Source organism: Aedes aegypti, chromosome 2 (assembly GCF_002204515.2).
Source record: "Aedes aegypti strain LVP_AGWG chromosome 2, AaegL5.0 Primary Assembly, whole genome shotgun sequence".
In the NCBI taxonomy this organism is placed as follows: domain Eukaryota; kingdom Metazoa; phylum Arthropoda; class Insecta; order Diptera; family Culicidae; genus Aedes; species Aedes aegypti.
Window position 1 is genome coordinate 58,415,270 of NC_035108.1, and position 17,679 is coordinate 58,432,948.

At 39.4% G+C, this 17,679-nt stretch overlaps 1 protein-coding gene across 1 annotated transcript; it reads right to left on the bottom strand.

Moving 5' to 3' along the window:
* Positions 1 to 2,367: 2,367 nt before the first annotated feature.
* Positions 2,368 to 13,551, bottom strand: LOC5568098 (transmembrane emp24 domain-containing protein 5). Its single transcript, XM_001651985.2, has 3 exons — positions 13,164 to 13,551; positions 12,830 to 13,093; positions 2,368 to 2,992 (listed from the first exon to the last, which is right to left on the bottom strand). The coding sequence occupies exons 1-3, from the start codon at positions 13,401 to 13,403 to the stop codon at positions 2,765 to 2,767; spliced, it is 732 nt and encodes a 243-aa protein (XP_001652035.1). The 5' UTR covers positions 13,404 to 13,551; the 3' UTR covers positions 2,368 to 2,764.
* Between the last annotated feature and the right edge of the window lie 4,128 nt (positions 13,552 to 17,679).

Sequence of the window (17,679 nt, forward strand, 5' to 3'; positions counted from 1 at the left end):
TACCAGAAGTGACAACATATTTGTGGTTTACATTGGCGCCAGAAATAAGATGTTTTTAAATTGAGGTTGCGTGACTTACCAAAGGGAATCCTGATCATGTAGCTTTATATCCCTTTCCACTAACACAAAACCCTTCCCGTGACAACCGTGGAGATGCAGAGGTGATCTCGGTCTCTAGTAACAACGGACGTTACACTAACATTCCTTCCCTTCCCCGATGACCGTAAGGACGTGGCCGGCGCCATTATTGACTTCACAATTTCTCAGACTCTCAGAAGTGTAGACTGAGGATGGTAAGCTTGTCCCAAGCTTCTGCTTGATTCCTTTTACAATTTTGATTGTTCTGGTCAATCATGGAGTAGCAACTACGAATTGTACGAACATCAATGCTTATGCTTAACACCATGTACACACCATACTTTGCGCACTTTTTAGAAAATCCTGTAAAAAGTGATTGTTTTTATTTTGGTTTAAATTTAATGGGAGAACATATTACGATCGAGAGCAAATGTGAAAACATCAAACGAAGAACGTATTACAATATAGTGTTCACGTCTTCAGCCCAATACGCAATGTTTGACGCTGCGAATAGTTAGGTACGTACACGAAACCTTTGAGAGAAATATTTGAAATATCTTCTTAAGAAATCTGTACATGAATCCTTGGTTGAAATTTTCATGAATTTTTGAACGATTCTTAGAAGAAATTCTTCAAATTCCACTTCGCCTTCAGTAATAAAACAAGGATGGTTTTCATCCCTTGTAGTGTTACGTTCTATGGAAAATTTTAGATTAATCACACAAAAAGGTTGCGAAAGTATAAAAAATTGTCGTTATGTGAAAAAATGGATGATGCCTTTGAAATCGTTTACCTTTCTCTCATTGAAACCCTGGCTACTAGAGTGGTTCAAAAAATCGTTTTTGTTCCACACTGCTCATTCGATTCTAGATCAAATTCTGAGTGGCCTCCCGAAATTTGAACTCATTTGGATGAAAACTGAGACTGCACAAGTCCATTGAAGTTTATATGGGAATTACTATGGGAAAAGCAAGCAATTCATTCAATCCGTCATAGTTTTTGCCCATGTGCTCTTGAGGATTAGAGCTACATTGATACTGTGAGATACATTCATCAGCTATAACTTTGCTGAAGACCGTTTTCAAATCGGACGCATCAGTAATTAGTTATTGATTTATATCCAGTCACAAATTCTTCAGCAGTGCTCATTTAACTTCTGAACAGGCAACATTGCTGCACTTGGCGCGAAAGATAGCACGCACAAATCATGGCTACTATGTTTTACTCCATATATCCAGTGATGCCCGCAGAACAGCTCAATAATTATAGCCAAAGTTTTACAACTCATTCAAAAATCAATAACTAATTACTGGGGTGTCCGATTTAAGAACGGTCTTCAGCAAAGTTGTAGCTGACTATTGTATCTCACAGTATCAAGGTAGTTCTAATCCCCAAGAGCACATGGGCAAACACTATGACCGATTGTATGAACTGCTTGCTTTTCCCATAGTAATTCCCATATAAACTTCAAAGGGCTTGTGCAGTCTCAGTTTTCATCCGAATGAACTCAAATTTTGGGAGGACTGATCTAGGATCGAATGAGCGGTGTGGAGCAAAAACGATATTTTGAACCATTCTACTGGCTACGCTTGCGAGTGGATTCAGCGAGCCTGCCACCATCAAGAACATCTAGTTTTCAAGTTCTAACTTATCCGTTAATCACATCTTGTTGGATCTGACATCGCCATAAGCCATTTGAGTGCATCAACCTTCCTAGACTATTCTAAACAAATAAAATAAAAAATAACCTGAATTTTGACACTAATAATAAAAATATCAAGTTACAAACAAGTAAAAATCAGGCAAAGTAAATAAGAAAAGGTGGACCTCATAGCAAATCCAGGTTTAAGAGAAACAAAGAATTGTAAAACATAAACACAGGAAAGCCTACAAAGCTAATTAGTATATTTAAAGGGCAAATTTATACAAACAGCAACACTCAATACGATATGATACAGTAACAAAACTTGAGTACCGAAGAAAGAAAAACGGAACACAACAAACTACGAGTAAATCCAATTGAAACCCGTTGTTAGAACCTTGGCATGCTTATGCATTTTATAATGGAATGTGCTGGTTGAAATTTTTTAAAGAAAGTCAATACAAACTCCAGAAAGGTTGCCATGCGTCAAATATATCATTACATTTTCATTGAATATGGGCGGTTCGAATGCAAAGGAGACTACAATGCAAAGTTAAGTTTCATATGTGTTGGTGTCGTCTTTGCGTTTCGGCGCTACGGAGTTTCGGATTTCACTAGGATTCTTCGAACAACTTCCTACATCACTCACTAGTTTTTTTTTTGTTTTCAGTCGTTATTTATTTGATTTGATCAGCCTCCCTCCAAAAGAAATGGACGAACAATATTCTCCTCTAATAACTGGTTCACTTCCAAAGTGATTAAGACAAAGTACAATCCACAGGACACGTTCCGCGATTCGTACAAAATCGACTAACAATAAACTAATACAGTTGAAAATCTCAAAATAACAAACCTAATTTGAACGAAATCGCTTCTCCTTTGTCCTTTTATGATTTCTCGAATCCGCTTCGAGACTTTTTAGTAGCCTATTATAACTCCCCTCTCTCGTTGTGCTCGCTTTCCGAAGCTTGGAATGGTGGTGGTATATGAAAAGTTTTATATCTTCACAACCTTCGACGACCTTCTACACGTATCCCAGATATTCTAGATTCCCATCTTGCTGTTGCCGGTTTTGACGTCGAACAGTTTCCGCACGAAGTACACCTGGACCGAGGTCGTCAGGATGATGACCACGATCTGCAGCAGGGACCACTTCTGCACGTAGGAATTGTTATCGACAATCAGAGCGTAGTCGCGGGCTTCCTGGTTGCGCGAGTACGCCTGGTGCTGGAACATGGCATTCAGGTTACGCTCCACGGTCGATATCGTGTTCTGGAACGAAGGGGGGCGGTGTGACAAGCGGGAAAATTAGTTATGGTACGTCAATGATAAGCGAGAAGCGGTGACGCTGATTAGTTGTTGTTTCGTTATCTTGGGTTTTCTTCGGTGATAAGTGTGTTAATGGCAGTATCGAACGAAATTTTTTCGACATTCCTTTGGTGTAGAACTTGTACAACTCTCTGTAATGGAATTCTACTAAACATCCCGGTAAATGTCTTCTTCTACCATTTCACTAAAGCATTGTTGTTTCAAAGAATTCGGGAAGGTGTGCTGACACTGATCTGCATTAATTGAGTGAACTACTTTGTTGCTAAGGAATCGAATTTTGAAATTGAAAAAAATCTATGGCTCCCTATTTGATAAATCGATTGTGTCATAAGAAACTAGCTGTAGAAATCTTGGAGTCAATTAGCCTCTATATCTCACAGAGATCAGATCTTGACAGTAAAACATCAGATTATCTGAAAATCGACATATCCCAGAATTCTTCGTAGAATTAATACCACGATTCTTCTAGACTCCTAGAAATTCCTCCAGGCGTCTCTCATGTGATTTTTCCAACTATTTCTTTAAGGACTTTTCTATTCTAGCCTCCTCATGTTTCTCCTTAGGGTGAATATACATCGAAACCAAACCACGTATTTTCAAGAGCACAAATCTAGATAACCTGACAACCGTTCAAGCTGAAATTTGATGGATTGGTCACCACCAGCGAGTGATCAGTGAGCTAAATTTTCAATACAAGCGGTTGTCAGGTTCTCTAGATTTGTGCTCTTGAAAATTCAAGGTTTGGCTTCGATACATCTTCGCCTTAAATACATCCATCCACCGAAACTGATTCATTTTTTTTTGCTTTCAGTATTTTTTCGAGATATTCTTTTAAAAATAGTTCTTGGTATTTTTTCTGGAATTCATTTAGAGAAATCGAGCTCTCGTTTCGGGTATGGAACTTAATCGACTTATCGAAATATTATTGGTTTTTAATATCTATAGATATATTTTATCAGTAAAGGATTCACATATCTAGGGCTCGTAGCAGGTTTCTCTTTAGAGTCTTTATCTCTATTTTTATGCAAATCTCTAAAAAGTCTCTATTTTTGATGAAAGGTTTCTAATGTCTCTATTTTAAACAAAATTGTCTCTAAACGATCTATTTTCTTTATTTTGCTTGCAATGCATTCTGATAAAAAAATCTTAGTGTCTCGAGAAGCTTTCAGAGACTGTTACGAGACTATTAAACTAATTTTTCAAGAATTTCTTCACATAGAGTAGGTGTACCAGTTATGGACATAGTGGTTCCCTATTTCGCTATACGCGATTACTTGAGTGCCTTCACATTTTGAAAGGTTTTGTGTGTTGTAGTAGGGTAGATGCACCGGTTTTGTCCATACGCCAGTTGAACCCATAGTTGATTATACACCGTTTTACATGGACAATCAGCATGGAACCTTTTGTGTTCAGTACATCACATTCACACGATAGAGCTACATTTATTTACTCGTCCAAATTGATTCAAAACATAAGAAAAACAATCCATTTTCCTTATAATTTTAACTCCCATACACCTAATTTGGCCAGGGTACTTCTAATTTGACCACTCTTATAAGAAATCAATGTAACTGGCCAATTCAGGAACAGAAGTTAAGTGTCTGGCCAAAACTGGTTCTGGTGGCCTATATTGACCAACGATATTTTCGAAGCGTAACGATGATTTTAGCTCAGTTTCGATATTTGACACACATAATACGGATTGAAAGCTTGCATTTGGTATATTTGTAGTATAAAAATGGCTTCCCTTACTTACTTACTTATTTGGTTTTCCATCAATTATCTTGACAAAGCCTCGCCAACAATATTTCGCCAAATCACTCGGTTCATGGCCGCTTTTCTCTATCCTCGACTGTGACCCACGCTCTCCAGGTCCTGGTGTACCTGGTCAATCCACCTAGCTTGCTGCACCCCACGCCTTCTTGTTCCGACCGGATTCGTAGTGAACACCATCTTTACAGGGTTGTTGTCCGGCATTCTTGCAACATGCCCTGCCCAGCGTATCCTTCCAGCTTTAGCTACCTTCACGATACTGGGTTCGCCGTAGAATTGAGCGTCCTCGTGGTTCATCCTTCGCCGCCACACGCCGTTCTTCTGCATACCGCCGCAGATCGTCCTTAGCACTCGGCGTTCGAAAATCCCAAGCAAATCCTCCTCGAGCATAGTCCACGTTTCATGCTCATAGAGAACTACCGGTCTTATGAGCGTTTTGTACATCGTGCATTTGGTGCGGGGGTGAATCTTTCTTGACCGCAGTTTCTTCTGGAGCCCATAGTGGGCACGACTTCCACTGATGATGCGCCATCGTATTTCCTGATTAACGTTGTTGTCAGCCGTCAACAAGGATCCGAGGTAGACGAACTCGTCCACCACCTCGAAGGTATCTCCGTTTATCGTGACACTGCTTCCTAGGCGAGCCCTGTCGCGCTCAGTTCCGCCAACCAGCATGTACTTTGTTTTCGACGCATTCACTATTAGCCCGACTTTTGTTGCTTTGCGTTTTAGGTGGGTGGACAAATCTGCCACCGTTTCAAATTTTCTCCCAATAATATCCATATCGTCCGCGAAACAAACAAATTGTCCGGATCTCGTGAAAATCGTGCCTCGACTGTTAAGTCCGGCTCTCCGCATGACACCTTCAAGCACAATATTGAATAACAGGCCCGAAAGTCCGTCTCCCTGTCGTAGTCTCCGCCGAGACTCGAACGAACTGGAGTGTTCGCCCGAGATCTTCACGCAGTTTTGCACACCGTCCATCGTTGCTCTAATCAATCTTGTGAGCTTCCCGGGAAAGCTGTTCTCGTCCATGATTTTTCATAGCTCTACGCAATTGATTCTATCGTATGCCGCCTTGAAATCGATGAACAAATGGTGCGTAGGGACCTGGTACTCACATTTCTGGACGATTTTCCTCACGGAAAAGATCTGGTCGAGCGGCCGTCGATGAAACCTGCTTGATAACTTCCCACGAACTCGTTTGCTATAGATTATAGACGACAGAAGAGAATCTGGGATAGCACTTTAATAATTTTCACACTCCATTTGTCGCCCTTTTTGTAGATAGGGCATATAACGCCTTGTTTCCACTCCTTCGGTAGTTGTTTCGTTTCCCAGATTCTGACTATCAGTCGATGCAGACAAGCGACCATCCTGTCCGGGCCTATCTTGATGAGTTCGGCTCCGATACCATCCTTACCAATGGCCTTGTTGTTCTTGAGCTGCTGAATGGCTCCTTAACTTCCCCCATCGTGGGAGCTGGTTGGTTTACAATGTCCGCTGTGCTGACGTAGCCATCGCCTTCGCTGTCCTGACCTTCTGTGCCTGTGTTCTCTGCGCCATTCAGGTGCTCATCATAGTGCTGCTTCCACCTTTCGATCACCTCGCGTCCGTCCATCAAGATGCTCCCATCCCTATCCCGGCACATTTCAGCTCGTGGCACGAAGCCTTTGCGGGATGTGTTTAGCTTCTGATAGAACTTCCGCGTTTCTTGAGAATGGTACGGCAACTCCATCTCTTGGCATTCCACCTCTTCCAGGCGGTGCTTTTTGTCCCGCAATAGGCGGGTTTGCTGTTTCCGCTTCAGTCTGTATCGTTCCACGTTTTGTAGCGCGGGCTGCAATGCTGCAGCATGGTCAGCCCGTGCTGCATTCTTCTCCTCTAAAACCTCCTGACACCCCTCGTCAAACCAATCGTTTCTTGAGCTCCGTTCCACATATCCGACAATGCTTTCGGCAGCGTCGTTATTGGCTGCTTTGACTGTCCTCCAGCAGTCCTCAAGAGGGGCCCTATCGAGCTCACCCTCATCCGGCAACGCTGCTTCAAGATGCTGCGCGTACGCATTGACGACATCCGGTTGTTTCAGTCGCTCGAGATTGTACCGGGGCGGGCGTCGGTACCGTACATTATTGATGACGGATAGTTTTGGGCGCAGTTTCATCATCACCAGGTAGTGGTCGGAGTCAATGTTAGCGCCACGATAGGTTCTGACGTCGGTTATGTCGGAGAAGTGCAGTCCATCGATCAAAACGTGGTCGATTTGCGATTCTGTCTGCTGAGGTGATCTCCAGGTGTACCGATACGGGAGGCTGTGCTGGAAATAGGTGCTACGAATGGCCATGTTCTTGGAGGCGGCAAAATCTATGAGTCGTAGGCCGTTCTCGTTCGTCAGCCGGTGGGCGCTGAACTTTCCAATCGTCGGTCTGAACTCCTCCTCCTGGCCAACCTGAGCGTATCTCCTTGATGATCTTGACGTCGTGGCTTGGGCAGCGGTCGTACTCGCGTTCGAGCTGCGCGTAAAATGCGTCCTTGTCATCATCAGTGCTTCCGGAGTGTGGGCTATGCACGTTGATTATGCTGAAGTTAAAGAATCGACCTTTGATTCTTAACTTGCACATTCGTTCATTGATCGGCCACCACCCGATCACGCGCCTTTGCATATCACCCATCACTATGAAAGCTGTTCCCAGCTCGCGTGTGTTGCCGCAGCTCTGGTAGATGGTATGATTACCTCCAAACGTTCGCACCAATGCTTCTGTCCAACACACCTCCTGCAGCGCTACGATGTTGAAACCGCGGGTCTTCAGTACATCGGAGAGTATGCGAGTACTTCCAATGAAGTTGAGATTTGCAGTTCCACGTACCGAGTTTCCAATCGCTAGTCCATTTTCGTCGCTGTGGTCTTTGCCGATTGTTCCGGTCCGTATTCTCTCGTTGACGTTCCTGTGCTGATGTGTTTTTACGGTTGGCTTGCAGGGCTTGACACCAACCCCCTAGATTCCCGGAGGGCCATTCCCCCTAAATGTTCGGAGGGCCATAGTGCGCAGTTTAGCTTAGTGTCTTTTTCTGGCACTCGGACGATGATCAGCCGCCCCTGACATGGGGAACAGACGCTGTTGTGAGCCGCTCCTAACATGGAGTACAGACGCTCCAGGTTTGCAAAAGCAAAAGCAAACCCCCCTTCCCTGTCAGCATACGACCAAAGTTCCCACCGAGGGTTGGTTACCCGATCTTCTCCTAGGTTACTAGTACCCCGGCCAGTACCACGAGGAGGTAGGGATAAGAGTTGCTGGGCAAGAGGCTAGGGACCGCACAAAGGGGTCTATTTTATTCCTGCAGGTACGCGAAGTAGCAATGGTACGCCATGTCCAGCCATTTATCACGCCAGAGATTCATGGATGATACAGATTAATATTGCAGCATCTTTTTATGCCATTTGACGCTACTACGATTTAGAATAAGTTTGAATCACAAATAAAAGCAAATGAGGCATTTTTTCGCAACGTAAGAAAATAATCATCAGAAACCCGTCTAAATAGACTCCAGTTTTTCGAATTTCCTTAGCGTCCGTGCTAAGACTGTAGGAGAAAAACAAACGTGATTTGTTTTTTGAAATCGTTTTGTATTTCAAGCAAAATTCAATGGAACTGCTTGTCACAGGTATGCTTCATGTTGTTTTATGAATTCCTATCAAATATTATCATAAATATTCAGATTTATCAAGAAAAAAGTATTGCGCGAAATTAGGTTGCGTCTTTTTTTTATGTCTTATTTTCGCGCACTGTTCTTTGCAGAACAACAAACAAGTATACCATTCAATATTCGTCTTCACATCTGACTGCTTCTCTGAAAAGTATCTTCATGCGTCAATACGTATCATGTACAAGCGTGATGTCGGAAAAGCACACTTAGGTCTGAAATATTATTAACAATTTACACACCCTCACCCCCCCGTAACATCCTGGGATAGAAATTTTAAATTTTTTGTATGAACCGTAAAACTACGGAAGAGCTCCTCCCTCCTCCTGTTGCGTTACGTAGTGCGTTTGAACGATTCCTTAGAGGAAACTATCTGTAACCATCAGAAACCACTTGGTCATTAATGAGGGGAGTTCATATACATTTTGTATGAACAGAAGATTACAAGGGTGGTTCTGAAATCCGAAAAAAAAAACACGTTGCTTATCAACAGCAGCAAAGGATAATTCTGTACATCTGTAGACACAAAACTTAGGGGTCATCTAAAAATGGCGTCCATCATTTGGGTGAAGAGTCTATGAAAGTATGGCAGTGCATGTATTAGGTATTGGGAAAAAGCGTGATAGAGTAGAGAAGGGGGTTCTAGTAATCCCAAAAAATGAGCGATGTCATATTTGAATCATCCCTTAGTTGACATTGGGAGCCAGAAATAGCATTGCCAATGTACATTCGATTGTGACTCTTATTGATATCATAACTTCTTTGATAAAATAAAAATGAGGGGTCTTCCGTTAATTACGTCACGCGCTCAGGGGAATGATTCACAGAATCTTGACAATCTGCAAAAAAATCCATATTTAAAGTTCGATATACAGGCAGGCCCGGATTGGGGGGGGGGTGCCAAGGGGGCAGCGCGAATAAATAATGAAAAAGGCCTATTTTAATATTTAAACACTATTTTTTGCATTCAACTCGATATAATTCGAAAATGGCTACTTCTAGAGAAATTATTCATAATATTATAATCATTATGACTTAGAATCATTTCAAGATGCTTACTGTATCATCAAAACGTATTTATTTTGACAAAAAATTAAAATTTTTAAAATCCACCAAAAGTTGTTCTTAGAAAAACTTTTTTATTAAAAATTTCTCCATCTTGAAACTTTGTCATAAACATTTTTTTGCTATTAAGATTCTATGGTGAAAATTTAAAAAAATATTAAAAATGGGGTTTTTGTGTATTTTAAAATTCAAGTTTTATTTTTGATTTTTCTATGAAAATAAATAAAATATTTTTTCAGTGTTTATTTTTTTCTTATAGTCCTATCGGTTCGCTACAATTTCTTCATAGAACATTTTTCTCTAAAATCAACAGTTTCGGAGTTAGAATTTTTCAAAAAAGTTGCATGCAAAAATTTATAGGCCATTTTCAAAAGATACACTTGAGTCAAAATGATCAATTTTTCTATGGAAAGCACTTATTCTACCATACCAAAAACATGTGCAAAATTTAATCCAAATCGAATATGGGCGAGTTCTGTGACTAACCGATTTGACATGGGATCCGTTCTAACTGTTGTCTATATCTGGAACATCAAAATTATAAAGCAAGCCTATTGTTATCTAATTTTCATGGGGCCATCTAGTCTTGATTTCAACTAATCGAACTAATTTTTATTTTGGACTTGATTGAGAACAATTCAGTCTAAATTTTATCTCATCATCCATTATGTACGACTTTGCAAGTATTCAAAGATGATTCATGTTACGCAACATTTACGAAGTGATTATAGTCGAATTAGAGAAGTATTACAATTTTCTAGACTTTGATTTTTTAAGTATTAAATTTTCATATGCTTAGCGTTTCGGATTCGTTTTGTACCAAGGGCTCGCGTCTAGATATCTGACCTGGCCCCCCAAAGCCCAATTCCGGCACTGTATACTGGGAAGGAGGTTGAACACGACCATATGGCAGCGTCCATTTATTACGTAACGCTAAAATAGGAAATTTTTGATCCCTACCCTCCCCCCCTCTACGTAACGCTGTTTTGAACGAAAAATTTCAAATTTGTGTATGATACGCTTGAGCCTACTCCCCCCTCCCCTTAAAGCGTTACGTAATTTGTGGATGCCGTCTATTGTGTGTGTCGTAATTTAGTGATGATCGCTTATAGCTTTTCTGACGCTTGTTCAAAAAATATCGATTTCAAGTAGAGTGTCCATTTCCCGGACATTTTGGTTGTCCTGGGATTCGGGACAAAAATTGTAGCAAATCCCGGGAACTTCCGGGATTACTGAGATTTTCAATAAAACAAGTGTTTTTCGTTGAAATCAAAGTGAAACTTCAACAATACCATGTATTTACAATAAAATATGACGATAAAGTAACTTTCCAATATTAAAAGTGAATTTCAATATATAGTTTTTTATATGACGGTTTTGTTTAGATGAAGTAACTGAACAAAAATCAGAGCTTACCTTATTACAAATTTTCTGTTTATTTCTTTCAAATTTTTCATAGTAAAAATGAAAGTGTGATAAATATTCAAGTTATTATATAAAAAACAACTTGCTTCAGATATTTTACAATTCGTCAAAATTTTGAAGAACTATCGAACTTTTAAGATTATTGAAGGTTTTATCACTGAAATTTATTGATTTAAAATATACTCCCAGATGGGCTTTCTCAGCATGAGGTTATAGAAACGACCAATGTTGAAGAGAAACGCAAAAAATAACCTTTACATCTAGAGATATTAAGTGAAACAGTTTGGATTGCACTATAACTTCAAAGGCACAAATCTTGCGAAGAAAGCATCCCACGACAGTGCACTTTGGCTATTTTGGCTTTGTGCACTAGCAGAAAGCTTAAAATAAGAAGATCAGGAGCGTTTGCAAACTATTTCTCCAGTTTTGTGCCTTCGAAAACGTGAGTAGGGGGAGAAGTCGGCCATCTTTGGATTCCGAGATGTTTCACCTTAATTTTTTTTTTTACTTTTTCGGTAGTATTTCATAAAAACTATCCCCTATTTAGTCTCTCTCGTTTACGACTACTTACGACTTTTCTATTTTAGCGAATTAAAAATGTAGTGGTTTTTATCAAATTTTACGTTCATTTCGAGAATTCCGAGATCTCCGGGATTATATGACTTATATCCCGGGAAATCCTCAAATTTATCAAATCCTGGGATTTGTTGTCCCGGGATGAACACTCTAATTTCAAGTAATAATGCGAGCTGATTCTTGTATTGCATAAACAGTTCATAAAACAAATACGGAATCAACCAAACAAAAACAATTCTAGTTGAAATTTTAGTGACATAAAAAACATTTTCAGAAAAACTTTGCTAATAAACACTTTGATATGGACTTTTAAAACAATGATCCACTAATATGGTTTCTTGTGTACGTAATACAATTTACATTGAAATTTAGGGGTCTATTTTGTAAATCGAGCAGATTCATGTGACTCGTCTGTAGTCATTATCGATCAAAGTAAGCATGCATATTTTAGATGTCACCCGTCGACTGCCATAGTAATCTAGTCACATTAAGTGACAACTGTCGAAAAAATCGAGTGACAGAGCCGTGTCGAGCGAATTTTTCGGTCGACAGTGACTCAGGTCGAGTCATTTTGATCGATTCGACTTATAAAATAGGGCCCTTACATTACATTACAATTCATGTTATTTTGATTGCTTCGCGAGTTAGCAGAATTAGGCTTTCTTCTGCGCGGAAAATGGAAAAGCGTTCAAAAAAGGCGCGAAATCAGGCAATTTCAACGAGTGAACTTTTTCTCAAAAACCACTAATGTAAATTACGAATTCATTTTAGTTTAGATTCTTCCCATAATCTATAAGTGATATGATAGCGATCCACTCATAAAACTCTTTTGTTGTTGCAATATTTATTTTTAATTAACCGTTTGAGTCATTTTATTTCTTAACTGCGCTGGATCATAATCCACCATAGTACATTACGGCAGATAGATCTGAAGCATTTTGTTTAGTTCGTTTTATTGGATTAGTTGGGCTTATTTGGTCAACTTATTCCATACAAACTTTAATCCATATATGGAGGCATTTTGTATAAACCAAAACTGGCCTATCAAATGATCCATTATGGTGCTTTTAACATTTTCATAAGCTGTTTGTTTTTCTATAACTTTCAATTAGATAAGAATTTTACTTTACATGACTCTATAATACAAACATTTGTCAAAGTTCATATCATTTCAACCGCCACTGTCAGCCGATAAAAACAACAACAACGAACCCACACACTTCCGTTTTACATACATACCGTAAAGTTGTTCATGTTGACGTTGAGGTCTTCGATCTCCTTCGTGTACTTCTCCCATTCGTCGTACCGAATGACCGTCAGGTACAGGTTGACCATCTTGCTGGCGAACTTGGCAAACTGATTGTCGATACAGACGGCATAGTAGCCTCCCATCGAGGAACCATCTGTGTAATCACTGGACGCCTGCCACTGGTATGGGTGTACGATTTCCCCGCGAGGGTTTCGCACCGCGAATCCGGCCATGCCGTCTCCCCCGCGGATCACCTGAAATCGAAAGTTGTCCCATGAAAATGCTCCTTCCTAATGGTGGTTGCATATCCCCCTGAAGACCCACCTGGAAGCTAACGTAGAAAGTGCTGCCCGGTTGAACGTATTGGTAGTAGCAGTCCTCTTTGCCTGCTTCGATGTGCACTTTGTAGTCCATGGCCACGGCCGGCAGGGCCTCATACCAGGGCCGTTCTTGTTCCGCCTCCTGTGATCCCACCAACTGCAGAAGATATCCACCTAGTAGGCCGAACGCAAGCAACGCACCGCATATCGTAGTGTGCCACGTAAAGGATTTCGATGCTACCATGATTTCACCCGAGCCCAAAAGCAGTTTCACTTTCGATAGTCGTCTGTCTCGCACTTGCTGTTGGCTACTGAACACTATTACTATATTTACTGGACACCGACTCAACGCAACTCAACTGGTGCTCCTTTCACCCGATTTTACCTATACTGTTGTGTCTGGAGCGGCGTAGACTTCACTCAATAAGGTACAAGTCTTATACTTTCGTGCTACAGGGTGTCTCAGAAAGTATGGGCACAACTTCACAAAACTGCCATTTAATTTTCATGATTTGAAGGAAACACATCCAATCAGTTTGTCAATAATTTATTGACTGTCTATCATTACAACTTATTTCATGTCTAGCCTGCGTCATTGCCTAGTGTGTTTATGACTACTGTGTACATGACTAATCTAAGATCATTATCATTTAAGTTGTCCAGTCAGATGAACAAGAAACTCCACATTGGCGACGAAAGGACCACATACGTCTACGATGGCCATCAAAAAATCAAATATTTGAAGCGTTTAACAGCTGTCTGAAGATTTGTTTTTCCGGAAAACTGTAACCCAAGAAGTAGCCGTAACCGAAATTTTTGAAGCCACTGTTTTTGCAATAATAGTAAAATTACAACTACTAAGAAGTACGTAAGGTATAAAAAAAACTTCACCTTAGAAGGGATGATACCTTAGCGGCGGATTCGATCAGTCGGGTCAGGCTGTTTTAATAAAAAAAAGGTTCGCCTGTGAAGGAAACGAGAGGGATAACAAATGCTCGTTTTAGAAGGGAGCTGTCGTATCAACGGATACGGTCCGTTGGGTCCAGCGGAAGTATAAAAACTCGTTTCAAAACGAGTACTGAAGCGATAGATTCGATCTATCGGGTCCGGTGGAAGTTTCGAAATGCTCACTTTAGAAAGTAGCAGCTACGGATTCGATCCGTTGGGTTCAGCGAATGTATAATAATGTTTCCCTCACAAGGGATCGGGAAATTTGATAAATTTGATATGTTGTGTTTGGTGGAAAATGCTCACCTCAGAATAAATGCGACAGATTGTCGAGTGCCGCAAAAGAAGAAAATGTATGGTCTGCTGGCATAGAGGAAGTACGAAGATTTCAAAGACTATCTTCTATACAACGTCTGGGTGTACAAATTTGCATAGATGTTTTTCTGAGAGACGTCCAGGAAAAACAGAAGATAGGAAACCAATATGAATGTGATTAAGTCAGGACAGTATGAAATTGAGCGACCCGCAGCTTTTATTGAAAAGCTTTGAGCGACAGCTTTTATTGAAATTTCATGATCATCTTTTGGACTACAGGTACCATTCCTAAAACAATAGGATTCAATTAGAACTGTAATATGATGGCATTGATGCCAACAAAACTCTTGGAAGAAAGAGAGTTGTGGTGATTTATTTATTTATTTTTTATTTTTTTTTTAATTTCTTTATTAGTATCATTTCAAACATTACATTCATTTCTTATATCTAGGTGTTCTGTGTTATTAGACAACACTATCATCCTAATTTGGTAAAACAAATTTAAGATTTTATTAACATTTTTGTTAACAACATATAACATTTCATTTGCCGAAGCAGTTCAGATTTTTTACTGGTGAGTTGATTTCACCTGCTTATAAGAGAAAAAAACGCTTTAAATATACTTAACCTAACTTAACCTAAACATATAACGCATTAATCGTGGCAATAGAAGATTGTAACGATTTTTGCCTGAAATTATTTATTATTTCATTTGACATTTGTTCCAATGTTTCAACATTGGATATTCTATGTAACTCATTGGTACTATACCAGGGAGGAAGCCTCAGAATCATTTTCAAAATTTTATTTTGAATTCTCTGCAGAGCTTTCTTTCTGGTATTACAACAGCTAGTCCATATTGGTACAGCATACAACATGGCTGGCCTGAAAATTTGTTTGAATATCAAAAGCTTGTTCTTAAGACAAAGTTTTGATTTTCTATTAATAAGGGGATAAAGACATTTTACATATTTATTACATTTGGCTTGAATGCCCTCAATGTGATTTTTGAAAGTTAAATTCTTATCAAGCATGAGCCCTAGATACTTAACTTCATCTGACCAATTTATTGGAATCCCTCTCATCGTGACAACATGTCTACTTGAAGGTTTCAAATAAAGAGCTTTTGGTTTATGTGGGAATATTATTAGTTGAGTTTTGGAAGCATTAGAAGAAATCTTCCATTTTTGCAAGTATGAAGAAAATATATCCAAACCTTTTTGCAATCGACTACAGATGACACGCAGGCTTCGTCCTTTGGCGGAGAGGCCTGTGTCATCCGCAAACAAAGATTTTTGACATCCCTGAGGTAACTCAGGTAAGTCAGATGTGAAAATATTGTATAATATTGGTCCCAAAATGCTGCCTTGGGGAACACCAGCTCTTACAGGAAGTCTTTCAGATCTGGAGTTCTGATAATTAACCTGAAGTGTACGATTTGACAGATAACTTTGAATTATTCTAACAATGTATGTTGGAAAATTAAAGTTTTTCAATTTTACAATCAAACCTTCATGCCAAACACTGTCGAATGCTTTTTCTATGTCTAGAAGAGCAAGACCAGTAGAATAGCCTTCAGATTTGTTGGAACGGATCAAATTTGTTACACGTAAAAGTTGATGAGTGGTCGAATGTCCATGGCGGAATCCGAACTGTTCATTGGCAAAAATTGAATTTTCGTTGATGTGGGCCATCTATCTGTTCAAAATAACCTTTTCAAAAAGTTTACTGATGGAGGAAAGCAAACTGATTGGACGATAGCTAGAAGCTTCTGCAGGATTTTTGTCTGGTTTTAAAATTGGAACAACCTTAGCATTTTTCCATTTGTCAGGAAAATATGCTAATTGAAAACATTTGTTAAATATATCAACTAGAAATGATAAGCTACTTTATGGAAGTTTCTTGATGAGGATGTAGAAAATTCCATCATCGCCAGGAGCTTTCATATTTTTGAATTTTTTAATAATAGTTCTCACTTCTTCCAAATCAGTCTCCCAGGCATTTTCGAAAACGTTCTCTTGATTGAGAATATGTTCGAACTCCTGAGTAACTTCATTTTCAATTGGACTAGTAAGTCCTAAATTAAAATTGTGCGCACTTTCAAACTGCATAGCAAGTTTTTGAGCTTTTTCGCAATTAGTTAGTAATACAGTCGCCTCTCCACATCTCGATATCGAAGGGACCATCGAGATAGGGAGAGATCGAGACAAAGAATGCACTTTTAGTGAATACTAGATTGAAATCCACTCCTTCGCCAGGAAAATAACAAACAAGCAGACGTTACCTCGTGTTCCAGAACTGTTTTGATTAAATAAAATCGGGTCTAGTAACCTTTGATAATGGGCATATCGACATACGGAGAGGAAATCGAGAACGAAAATTAATCAGAAATACATCGAGATAAAGAGATATCGAGATATAGAGGATATCGAGATATGGAGAGAGAAAATGTATGCAGACTGAAGGGACCGAAGAAATCATCGACATAGGGAGAGATATCGAGATATAGAACATCGAGATGTGGAGAGTCGACTGTAATATATTTTCCTCTTTCAATGCCGGTATTGGCTTCTGAGGTTTTTTCAAGATTTTAGATAATTTCCAAAAGGGCTTAGAGCCAGGGTCCAATTGAGAAATTTTATTTTCAAAATTTTTGTTTCTTAATTGAGCAAAACCCTTTTTGATTTCTTTCTGCAAATTCTGCCATATAATTTTCATAGCAGGATCGCGAGTGCGTTGAAATTGCCTTCTCCTCACGTTTTTAAGACGGATCAAGAGTTTAAGATCATCGTCTATAATCACGGATTCAAATTTTTTTTCACATTTTGGAATTGCAATGCTTCTGGCTTCAACAATGGAATTTGTTAAAGTTTCAAGAGCATTGTCAATATCAAGTTTAGTTTCTAAAGAAAAGTTAACATCAAGATTAGAGTCAACATACGTTTTATATATATTCCAGTCGGCTCGTAAATAATTTAAAGTGGAGCTGATAGGATTTAGAATCGCTTCTTGGGATATTTGAAATGTAACAGGGACATGATCAGAATCAAAATCAGCATGAGTAACTAATTGGCTACAAAGATGACTAGAGTCGGTTAGGGCTATCAGGGTATTGAATTGAGAAATATCCTGAAGAGCACTCATCAAATAAAATTCTGCCGTTGGAATTACTTTGAGAATTATTCCATGATCGATGTTTGGCATTAAAGTCACCAATGACAAAAAATTTTGACTTATTGCGAGTCAATTTACGCAAG

Excerpts from the sequence above, each read along its gene's own strand:
- LOC5568098 (XM_001651985.2), bottom strand. The coding sequence starts at position 13,403 with ATGGTAGCATCGAAATCCTTTACGTGGCACACTACGATATGCGGTGCG. Across the intron at positions 13,094-13,163 it reads CTTTCTACGTTAGCTTCCAG|GTGATCCGCGGGGGAGACGG; the intron begins GTGGGTCTTCAG and ends TTTCGATTTCAG. Across the intron at positions 2,993-12,829 it reads TCAACATGAACAACTTTACG|AACACGATATCGACCGTGGA; the intron begins GTATGTATGTAA and ends CCTTCGTTCCAG.